This window comes from Rana temporaria, chromosome 12 (assembly GCF_905171775.1).
Source record: "Rana temporaria chromosome 12, aRanTem1.1, whole genome shotgun sequence".
Taxonomy (NCBI): domain Eukaryota; kingdom Metazoa; phylum Chordata; class Amphibia; order Anura; family Ranidae; genus Rana; species Rana temporaria.
Genome location: NC_053500.1, coordinates 140,422,852 through 140,435,026, shown reverse-complemented (window position 1 = coordinate 140,435,026; position 12,175 = coordinate 140,422,852). Strand labels below are relative to the sequence as shown.

General features: G+C 48.3%; 1 protein-coding gene across 2 annotated transcripts in view; it reads right to left on the bottom strand.

Annotated features, from left to right (window-relative positions):
• The window catches only part of SDK2 (sidekick cell adhesion molecule 2), a 582,140-nt gene that overhangs the window by 153,643 nt on the left and 416,322 nt on the right, over nucleotides 1-12,175 (bottom strand). For both annotated transcript variants that reach the window (XM_040330991.1, XM_040330992.1), the window contains exon 4: nucleotides 5,852-5,999. In XM_040330991.1, the coding sequence (XP_040186925.1) occupies nucleotides 5,852-5,999 (148 nt within the window). The remainder of the gene's footprint in view (nucleotides 1-5,851; nucleotides 6,000-12,175) is intronic.

Here is a 12,175-nt window from a genome sequence, read left to right as displayed (position 1 = left end):
TAACAGTGGGCCTTTCTGAGATGTGAGGTACCGTAAGTCACAAGGCTAAAGAGGGTATGGAAACTTGGGCAGGTGCCCTCTCACCCGAACAGGCCTAGTCCGCCTGAGCTCCTCGCAAAAGATGAGCTGCTCCGCAGCCACGCCACAACGCTGGGTCTCCGATGTCCTGCTTTCCACGACTCCGGTCAGCAGTTGGTCAGCCTGTCCGATCTCCTGGAACACGAGCTGGACACACTTGAGCTCGCTTCCCTCCGGATGGCTGGTCCTCCGGTGGATCCGGGCCCAGGCTTCAGGCCTAGCAGCTCGGCTGTAGTGCTCTCCACAGCTCCACAGAGGAAGAAGTGCAGGTCCCAAGAGAGAGAATTCAGCTCCTCCCCACCTTTAAGTAACCTCCCCCATAAGGCTGTACGGGGGGTGTCATGTGCTCCAAGAAGGCAGGGCATTGTGGGAAGTGTAGTCTATTCCTACTGAGTGTCAATGGAGTCTATCTCTCCTGGTACTTCTAGTCCCACAATGCGTTGCTTTTAGAAAAACATAAACACGTATGTACAAATGTAGCTAGAACTCCAGCGGGAATTAAAGTCTTCATTACTATCAATAGTCCATGATAGTATGACCCCGCTACATATATTTATACATGTAGCGCCCCCTTACTTTCAGTATGGGCACTACGCTAAAGTTAGTGGGGGAATGGGAGAGATAAGTTGCTCTCATTCCTAAATTGTGCTAAATTTGGGCTGCTGTCATTCCTGAAATGTCCTGTGGGTCAGTCTGCGCTCCAGGGAATGCGATCCCATCCCTGGGCGGCAGCTGGCGCTAGAGGGGTTCTGGCGGAGCCACTTTCCCCTCAGCAGCCAATTAGAGGAGTGTTCCCTCGCGGGGCATGCTGGGGGAGGGTATATCTGTGGCAGACGCCATTGTTCTTGGTTCTTCGCAGGTTCCTGGTTCCAGGTGCGGCACCCACCTTTAGGGAGTACGCACATCGCGGACCCCACCACTATGGCCTACATGGCCTGGGGTCGCGCGCAAAGCGGAGTTCCTGACTCTGGGCCCTCATGGCCTGGAGCGACTGATGCTATCAGGGGCCCCAGTGACTTACTGGGTCTCCAACTCTACTGAAGAGATCCAAAGCTATGTGCTGTACGGTGAGGGATCGGCTCAATGAGAACCCGGAGGTAGGTTGTCTGAGAAGCTTGAACGAACCATCGGGGATCTGTGTGACCGAATACTGACAGATAACCTCAGTACTGTCAGTCAGTGAGCCCAAGGAAAAGACTGGGGAGGAATTGCTCTGCTGTTCACCATTGTCAGCATTGAGCCTGTGGCAGAGGTCTCATCTGGCATCTTATTTAAAGTCAGAGCCAAGTCTGTGGTAGTGACTTGTTCTTCCCAGCAACTTTAAAGTGACACTTTGGCTGCCAGGCTTGTGGCAGGAGTCTGTCTGGGGGCACTTCACCCACTCTGGCTAGAGTGGCGACGAACTGTATCTACTACTACTGAGAGCAGGATTGCTCTTTCCATATCCGAGCCTGATACTGCAAAGTTCTCTTACTTCATCAACCTTTTCTCTCTACCTCATGTTGATGTTGGTCGTGTTGGGCCGAGAAATAAAGCATTCAGAAAATCTTACTCGCTGATTGGACATTCGTTTACTGCTCTACTCACTACAATCACCCTAGACATCGATTAGAGGTAACGTAATAAGCTGATCCCAAAACAACCAGCGGCTCCTGAGGGGGTAGCGCTACATACACTGTAGAGTTTAGCTAGATCCGCACTTCCTAATTTACTGTCAGGCAGGTGATTGTGCTAGCTGCAGTGTTCTCACGTGGTGTACTGTCTGTGTCCTCTGCAATGTGCACCTAAAGCTACGTGATGTGTGTACTGCCTGTGTCCTCTGCAGTTTGCACCTAAAGCTACGTGGTGTGTACTGCCCGTGTCCTCTGCAGTGTGCACCTAAAGCTACGTGATGTGTGTACTGCCTGTGTCCTCTGCAGTTTGCACCTAAAGCTACGTGGTGTGTACTGTCTGTGTCTGTGCAATTTTTCTCAATGATTTTTATCCATATTGCAGGGACCAAACATTACATTAAAGCCGCAAGCAGTTTTAAATAACTTTTTTCTTATAGTAATCTCATTTTGTGCAGGGACAGTTTTAAACACGTGTCACCTCACAGGCATACTATAGACACCCAGCAGGTACGATATTTAAATAATTTTTTCACTTAAAGCATCATTAAAATCACTGCTCCAGAAAAAACGACCGTTTTTAAAACTTTTTTTCCATTGATACATGTTCCCTGGGGCAAGACCCGGGTTCTCAAAGACGTTTTTCGACAATAACTTGCATATTAGGCTTTAAAATAAGCACTTTTTAATTCGAACGTTCGCGTCCCATAGACGTCAATGGGGTTCTAAATGTTTGCGCGAATGTTGGGTCCGTTCGAAGGTTCTGGTGCGAACCGAACGGGGGGGGGGGGGGGGGGGTGTTCGGCTTATCCCTACCAGTGTCATGTCAGCCTTTGTGGTCACTTCATATCTCCATTGTCGAAGACAATGGAGATATGAAGTGACCACAAAGGCTGACATGACACAGGAGGACACCACATATAGGGAAGGCAGGAGGAACAGGACTATGAAGGGCTGAGGTGTAGGGTCTAAGGAACCATATGTTTTTTTTACCAAAAGGTCCAAAAGGGTGATGGGCTTTGCTGCAGAACAGCTCCCAGGTTGTGGCCCACTGACTCCCTCAAACAGGCAACTGCGACACTGACCCACCAATAAGCATCAGTTTCCCAGAGGGTCACCATAGGGGACACTGGAAGCTCGGGTCACTGAGTAGCAGAAGACAATGGAGTTATGAATTGATCACAAAGGTCGACATGACACGGGAGGACAACAGATGGTGCTGGGATCACAGGAGAATTAATGGGAGCACTGGGGTGCTGGGATCACAGGAGAATTAATGGGAGCACAGGGGTGCTGGGATCACGGGAGAACTGGGGTGCTGGGATCACAAGAGAATCACTGGGAGCACTGGGGTGCTGGGATCACAGAATCACTGGGAGCACTGGGGTGCTGGGATCACAGGAGAATCACTGGGAGCACTGGGGTGCTGGGATCACAGAATCACTGGGGTGCTGGGATCACAGGAGAATAACTGGGAGCACTGGGGTGCTTGGATTACAGGAGAATCACTGGAAGTACTGGGATCACAAGAGAATCACTGGGCGCACTGGGATCACAGGAGAATCACTGGGGTGCTGGAATCACAAGAGAATCACTGGGCGCACTGGGATCACAGGAGAAGCACTGGGGTGCGGGGATCACAGGAGAATCACTGGGATCACAGGAGAATCACTGGGATGCTGGGATCACAGGAGAATCACTGGGGTGCTGGGATCACAAGAGAATCACTGGGAGCACTGGGGTGCTGGGATCACAGGAGAATCACTGGGCACACTGGGGTGCTGGGATCACAAGAGAATCACTGGGGTGCTGGGATCACAGGAGAATCACTGGGCGCACTGGGGTGCTGGGATCACAGTAGAATCACTGGGCGCACTGGGGTGCTGGGATCACAGGAGAATCACTAGGGTGCTGGGATCACAGGAGAATCACTGGGAACACTGGGTGCAGGGAACACAGGAGAATCACTGGGAACACTGGGGTGCAGGGAACACAGGAGAATCACTGGGAACACTGGGGTGCTGGGATCACAGGAGAATCACTGGCAGCACTGTGGTGCTGGGGTCACAGAAGAATCACTGGGAGCACTGGGGTGCGGGGATAACATGTCCAGAAGACACAAGGAATCAGTGTCTTGATGCATTGCTTGAACGTTGAGCAACACATGTGCTGGCCCTTTAAGACAGCACCTGGCTGCGGAACCAGTGGCCTCAGATTGGCCTCATACAGAGGGAAAGAGCCGGCGCTGGGACGAGGAACGGGCGAATGTGACATACTTTACCTCCCTGTACATTTCTATCATTTCTAAGCAGGATTGGGCCAAAAACATACCTAAAATGGGTAAATACTCCTCAGTACTAAACAAATGATCTCCGCTCCTCACAAACCATAAAAAAGTCTGTATTTTATCTTTTGTATCTTTTGTTAAAGTTCTTCTCAGCCAAGTAATGGCCATGAATTAACTGCATCATCCTAAAAATCTGAAGAATTTAAAGCACAAAAGTCCCCGCAACAAATCAGCCCAACGCAGGTAAACGGCGGCTGCTCAGCTCAATGACCGCGAGGCTCAGATCCCGTTCCAAAAATCGTATGTGGGGCTCTGTATTCCATCCACGTGTTACCCGCCGACTCGTCTCGGCATTCTGATGTTTCACATGCTCGGGGATCACGCATTCCTTTGTCGGCAGCTGACTCGCATAAATCCTCGCAGAAAGAAAGACGACGCGTTTCATCCCAAACAGGGTCTTTATTAAGTCTGTTATGTAGCAGGACTATTGTTTTAAATCCTCAGATTTTTTAGGTGATCCGGCTAATTTATGGCCGTTAAGGATTTTAAAGTCGAATTCCAGGCATAGTAAATTTTATAAATAGTTGTTTTGTTCCAGCTTGGACCAACGATGTGTATATCAGACCTGTGGGGTCCCTCTAGAATAGGGGTCTCCAAACTGCAGCCTGGGGGACAGATGCTACTCTTTGCTTGATTTTATGCCACTGGGGCACTATTTTATCCACTGATACCAGCGAAGGGGCATAATTCCCCCCAGTGGCGTCACCTGGGTTGGTGTCACCCGGTGCCAAAAAAATGGTGTCACCCCCCCACCAACTATAGTCCCCCCTTAGTACAGACCCCCCTCCAGCAACACAGACCCCCCTCCACCAACTACAGACCCCCCTCCCGCAGTACAGACCCCCCTCCACTAACTACAGAACCCCTCCCGCAGTACAGACCCCCCTTCACTAACTACAGACCCCCTCCACTAACTACAGAATCCCTCCACTAACTACAGAACCCCTCCCGCAGTACAGACCCCCCTCCACTAACTACAGAACCCCTCCCGCAGTACAGACCCCCTTCACTAACTACAGACCCCCTCCACTAACTACAGACCCCCTCCACTAACTACAGACCCCCTCCACTAACTACAGACCCCCTCTACTAACTACAGACCCCCTCCACTAACTACAGACCCCCCTTCAGTACAGACCCCTGTCCCGCAGTACAGACCCCCCTCCACTAACTACAAACCCCCTCCACTAACTACAGACCCCCCCTCAGTACAGACACCCTCAGTAGTACAGACCCCCCCAGCATTACAGACCCCCCTCAGTACAGACACCCCCCTAGTGCAGGCCCCCCAGCATTACAGACCCCCCTTAGTACAGACCCACCCCCTCAGTAGTACAGACCCCCCCAGCAGTATAGACACCCCCCCATACATACCTGAGAACAGCGCTTACAGATATACACACACTGTGTGTCTGTCCCTCGAGCGCAGGCTCCTCCTCCTCTGTGGATGTAAACAGAGGAGGAGACTGCTTCAGTCCGCGCCGCTGAGGTACACAACGGTGCGAGCCGAGGCACAGCTAATCAGGGGCAGCGGGCGGTGTTAGAGGTTCGTGCTGCTACCCATGGGTGTCACCCCTCTGGCGGGTGTCACCCGGGTGCGGCCCGCACCCGCCTAGCAATGCCTCTGATTCTCCCACTGTCCTGGGAACCCTACAAAAGTAGCCTATATAGAGGAGGTACTCCTTAGGCCTCATCAATGGACTGCACAGGGGTTACAAAGAACCATAACAGGTGGACAGGTATTGCCCCAAATGAAGACCGCAAACCCAAATCTTCGGTAAGGAAGTATGGATTGTCCGGATATAGGACTACTTACATGCGGTTGCTTGGGGGGATCTTCCTGCCATCTCTGAACCAGGTAACTTGTGGTTGAGGAAAACTGGCGATGCTGGGGGCAGGAATGACAGCTGCAACTCCATGAGACACTGTCTGGCTGGTGTCGCCTTCTTCAAAGTTGCCCATATCTGAAAAGAAGAGAGCGGGTGAGAGGCAACAGAGACAAGTGAATAACTCAACAATCACAATGCACTGGCAGTGCCAACCTGGTCATGCCTGGTCACACCCTAACTACCTTGTGCAGTGCAGATTTCCCCTACTGCCCTGGCTTTAAAAGATAAAGACCCAGATTCACAGAGGGCAAGGCGCACATTACGCCGCCGTAGAGCAAACACCGTACGCCACGCCAAACGTAGCGTGGAGAGGCAAACATTGCATTCAGCAAGCCAGTGCTCCCAACGCTGCGCCAGCGTGGCGTGGGTTTCGAAGGCGCATGCCGGCGTAGGTGGAAGTGGGCGTGACCCCATGCAAATGAGGCGTGACCCCATGCAAATGATGGGCCGAGCGCCAGACAGGTACGTATCACGAAATGCGCATGCGCCGTGACGTGGACGCATGCACAGCACCCCCCTGCGCCTGCTCACAACCACGCCGGCACAACTGCCTAAGCTACGCCGGATCAACGCGTACGCCGTGAACATAACGTACGCCCAGCCAGACACACGTCCCAACGCACAATACGCCGGCTTGTGTTGCCGGGTTGCACCTCATTTATGGGGAATAACTTTACGCCGGACGTACAACTTACGCGTACCTCGCGTAGCATGCACCGGGCACACGCACGCTCGTGAATCGGCGTATTTCCCTCTTTTGCATGTTTGAATGGCTAATCAATGGGAGCAGCACCATGCGCCCAGCCCATATGTGCGCCCACCCTACGCCAGCGTAAGCAAGCTACATCGGCGGGGTGTAGCCTGTTTTTAGGCGCATGTTGGTTCGTGGGTCTGCCGCACACATACGCCGGCGCACATTTGCACTTACGTCGGCGTAACGTGTTATACGTCGGCGTAAGTTCTTTGTGAATCTGGGCCAAAAAGTGCATTTTATATACAACTATATATAATAAGGGGGAAAGAGGCTCCAAATCAGGGACAGTCCCTCGAAACCCGGGACGGTTGGGGGCTATGGTAGAACCCCCCCCCCTATTTCCCACATTCATATCGGAGTCCAGTTGCTTAAAAGAGAAACAATGCATGAGAATTGCGATCACCACCAACTCACTACTGTGCGCAGCCTATGGCAAATTCCGCCGTTCCCAATCTGTCAGTCCGGGACCTGCAAATCCTTATAACAGGCAGAATAGTATGGCGCTGTAGAACTTTCTTGAAGTACATGAAAAGAACTAATAAATACACACATTCCTGTTAATTAGTGACATGCTGATAATGAGACACAATATTTGCGAGATTTTATAGTATTATTGAAAATTCAAGAACTCCAGCGATAATATATTCAGCGTTCCATTTGCTTAGTAAAAATCAATTACTACCATTGCTAATTACAGCCATTAAAGCGGGACTGCAGTCTAATGGAAGAGAGGGATGTTTGGATTAGAGCGCGGTGCCGCTGACAATAGAGTTTGCCAGCGCTATGGAGATGCATCAGAGATGAACATTAAAGGAGACGATAAATAGTTGCAGGTCAACTTTATCTGAATAGGAAAAAGTTTTTTCAAAGTGATATTTTGTAAAGAGATATGAATTGTGTCAACCCCCCCACCAACTATAGTTCCCCCTCAGTACAAACCCCCCTCCTGCAGTACAAACCCCCCTTTACTAACTACAGACCCCTCTCCCGCAATACAGACCCCCCTCCACCAACTACAGACCCCCCTCCACTAACTACAGACCCCCCTCCCGCAGTACAGACCCCCTCCACCAACTACAGACCCCCCTCCACTAACTACAGACCCCCCTCCCACAGTACAGACACCTCTCCCGCAGTACAGAACCCCTCCACCAACTACAGACCCCCCTCAGTACAGACACCCCCCAGCAGTGCAGACCCCCCTCAGTACAGACACCCCCCTCAGTACAGACCCCTCAGCATTACAGACCCCCCTCAGTACAGACCCCCCTCAGTACAGACCCCCCTCAGTACAGACCCCCCTCAGTACAGACCCCCCTCAGTACAGACCCCCCTCAGTACAGACCTCCCCTCAGTGCAGACCCCCCCTCAGTAGTACAAACCTTTGCTTTGCAGGACTCAAAGCTCTCGACCTTGGGTACACACGCCCGAGAATCTCGTCAGGAAAAACCCGTCGTTTTACCCCCGACGAGATTCTTGGCAAGAAACTCTTGCCACCGGAGTGTACCGACTGTCATTTCAAAAGAACCGCGGTTCTCTTGAAAGGAAGGAACGCGGTGACGTCATCGCGTACGACGAGCATGCGCTCGTCACATTCGATGCCGTCGCCGCCATCTTGCTTCACCCTACCTATGCAGTGGAAGCTTCCGCACAGGCACCGAAGTCGTTTCGAGCGTGCGCGGGTTTCCACAGCGACGGGTAAGTATACACACGCTCGGGTTTCCCGTCGGGAAACAGGCCGACAAGAATCTCGACGAAAAAAAAAAAAAAAGAGAGAGCAGGTTCTCTTTTTTTCGTCGAAATTCTGGCCAGATTTCCCGGCGAGAAACCTGAATGCCTCGTACACACGAACGGGAATCTCGGCAAGAATCAGTTTTCTTGCTGGTTTTTGCCGACAAAACCCGGTCGTGTGTACGAGGCCTAAGTCTTCCTGGCCACTTTTATTCAAAAGGAAAAATAACTCACTAAAACCTCAGACAGAGGTGCCTAATTAGTGAGATAGTCAATTTCAGCTTAAGCTATTGAGGTTTGTTTACAATAAAAAAAAAGAAATGGAGGCAACATTGTCTAAAGAGAGCACAGTTAAAGAGAAAGCAGTAAAGACAAGGAAAAGGAAAAAGGAAAAGAAAAAGGTAAAAAGAAAGGAGAAGAAAGGAAAGGAAAGGAATGGCTGCAACATTTCCTAAAGAGAGTACAGTGAAACTACTTCCTTTTCAGATATGCCGTTAAGTTAGTCAATTTCAGCTTAAGCTATTGAGGTTTGTAAACAATAAAAATAAACAATAAAAAGAAAGAAGTAGAATGAATGCAGGAAAGACAAGGAAAAGGAAAAAGGAAAAGGAAAATGTAAAAAGAAAGGAGAATGGCGGCAACATTTCCTAAAGAGAGCACAGCGAATGTACTTCCTTTTTAGATATGCCGTTTCTTACTGAAACCTCAGTACAGAGGTGCCCAATAAGTGTGACAGTCAATTTCAGCTTAAGCTATTGAGGTTTGTTTACAATAAAAAAAAATGGAGGCAACATTGTCCAAAGAGAGCACAGTGAAAGTCCTTTCTTTTCAGATATGCTGTTTCTTACTGAAACATCAGACAGAGGTGCCTAATAAATGTGACAGTCAATTTCAGCTTAAGCTATTGAAGTTTGTAAACAATAGAAACAACGAAGAAGAATGAAGGCAGGAAAGACAAGGAAAAGAAAAAGGAAAAGGTGAAGGGAAAGGAGAAGAAAGGAAAGGAATGGCAGCAACCTTTCCTAAGTGAAAGTCCTTCCTTTTCAGATATGCCGTTTCTTACTGAAACCTCAGACAGAGGTGCCTAATAAGCGAGATAGTCAATTTCATCTTAAGCTATTGAGGTTTGTAAACAATAGAATTAAAGAAGTAGAATTAATGCAGGAAAGACAAGGAAAAGGAAAAAGGAAAAGAAAAAGGAAAAGGGAAAGGAGAAGAAAAGAAAGGAATGGCAGCAACCTTTCCTAAGTGAAAGATCTTCCTTTTCAGATATGCCGTGTCTTACTGAAACCTCAGACAGAGGTGCCTAATAAGTGACATAGTACATTTCAGCTTAAGCTTTTGAAGTTTGTAAACAATAGAAACAAAAGGAGCAGAATGAAGGCAGGTAAGATAAGGAAAAGGGAAAGGAAAGAAATGGAGGCAACATTGTCTAAAGAGAGCACAGTGAAAGTACTTATTTTTCAAATATGCTGTTTCTTACTGAAACCTCAGACAGAGGTGCCTAATAAGTTAGATAGTCAATTTCAGCTTAAGCTATTGAGGTTTGTAAACAATAAAAATAAAGAAGTAGAATGAATTCAGGAAAGACAAGGAAAAGGAAAAAGGAAAAGGAAAATGTAAAAAGAAAGGAAAGGAAAGGAACGGCGGCAACATTTCCTAAAGAGAGCACAGTGAAAGTACTTCCTTTTCAGATATGCCGTTTCTTACTGAAACATCAGACAGAGGTGCCTAATGAGTGAGATAGTCAATTTCAGCTTAAGCTATTGAAGTTTGTAAACAATCGAAACAAAGAAAAATAATGAAGGCAGGAAAGACGAGGGAAAGGAAAAGGAAAGAAATGGAGGCAACAGTTCCCAATGAGAGAAAGGCGAAAGTCCTTCCTTTTCAGATATGCCGTTTCTTACTGAAACCTCAGACAGAGGTGCCTAATAAGTTAGATAGTCAATTTCAGCTTAAGCTATTGAGGTTTGTAAACAGTAGAAAGAAAGTAGTAGAATGAATGCAGGAAAGACAAGGAAAAGGAAAAAGGAAAAGGAAAAAGGATAAGGAAAAAGGATAAGGAAAAGGAAAAGAAAAGGGAAAAGAAAAAGGAAAAGAAAAAGGAAAAGAAAAAGGAAAAGAAAAAGGAAAAGAAAAAGGAAAAGAAAAAGGAAAAGAAAAAGGAAAAGAAAAAGGAAAAGAAAAATATAAAGGGAAAGGAGAAGAAAGGAAAGGAATGGCGGCAACATTTCCTAAAGAGAGCACAGTGAAAGTCCTTCCCTTTCAGATATGCCGTTTCTTACTGAAACCTCAGACAGAGGTGCCTAAAAAGTCAGATTATCAATTTCAGCTTAAGCTATTGAGGTTGTTAAACAATGGGAAGAAAGAAAGACCTCTGCTTCTGATCACCCCCATGCCCTGCCCACTAATCTCATTCACTAAAAGGTAGGGAGAATTTGGAAAACATAAATAGGAACTTAGTCAATTTTGACAAGCCCCGCCATTTTGGGGACTTGGAAGTTGGGACTATCCCACTGAAACTTTGGGCTTTTGCAAATTACAGGTTTATAATCTCATCTTCAGACTGCCGATTACATCCACTTCCCATAGATATCTCAGACCAACCATTTTTAACTAATAGGACAACTGACTAAGACAAAATGCTTGTTACCAACTCCATAATCGCTGTAATTAAAAACATGCAAAGTATTTTTCTTTAACAACATCATCATTAACGAGGCTCGTTAGCGCAGCTGCCTTATTAATTCCTCATCAGCACCGTGTATTTCTGTTTTTTTTTCCTGGCTGCGTCCGCGCTCAGCCCCACCCCCTCCCTCCTCATAACGACCTTGGGTGTAATTAAATACCAAGTTTTGGCAGATCGCTTTCCCAATCCGACTTCCCGTCCTATTAAGCCGATTTTTTTTTTCATGCCTTCCAGCAGCATCAAAAAGGTTAATTTTTCATGACTTAAAATAATCCGTCGTACTGTCCTCAATTAAAAAAAGATTTGCGGTAATTGAACATTGCAGCACAGCTGTTCTCGCCACAGAGGTAAAGATGGCGCGGGAGGGTTTCCGAGAATGAAGCACGTCTTCCAAAAAAAGTGAAAGATTTGCTCGGTTGTTAACACACATTTACATCCGACTCCGAAGAAGAGGAATAGAGATTCGTTTCTCTTCTGCTTCCAAAGGGCCGTATTGTGATGTGAAATGAAGGGCAGGTGTAAAAGAACATTTGCCAACAAGAGAGGACTTGTGGAAGACCTGAACCTAACATTTACCACCTACCAGGCCTGGATTGTCCCTAGGGCATATGCCCGGTGGGCCGTGGGCCGCATGTCACGTCTCCCCCCAGTGTAACATGCAGGGGGTCCAGAACTGTTAGGGGGGTGTCTGTGAAACAAACTGTGGGGGGCTGTGTAATGTAAAGAGGTCCAGAGGTGCGGTGCTATGTAATTTAAAGGGGTTCAGAGGTGCAGGGTGCTGTGTAATGTAAAGGAGTCCAGAGGTGCAGGGTGCTGTGTAATGTAAAGGAGTCCAGAGGTGCAGGGTGCTGTGTAATGTAAAGGGGCCCAGAGGTGCAAGGTGCTGTGTAATGTAAAGGAGTCCAGAGGTGCATGGTGCTGTGTAATGTAAAGGGGTCCAGAGGTGCAGGGTGCAGTGTAATGTAAAGGGGCCCAGAGGTGCAGGGTGCTGTGTAATGTAAAGGAGTCCAGAGGTGCAGGGTGCTGTGTAATGTAAAGGGGCCCAGAGGTGCAAGGTGCTGTGTAATGTAAAGGGGT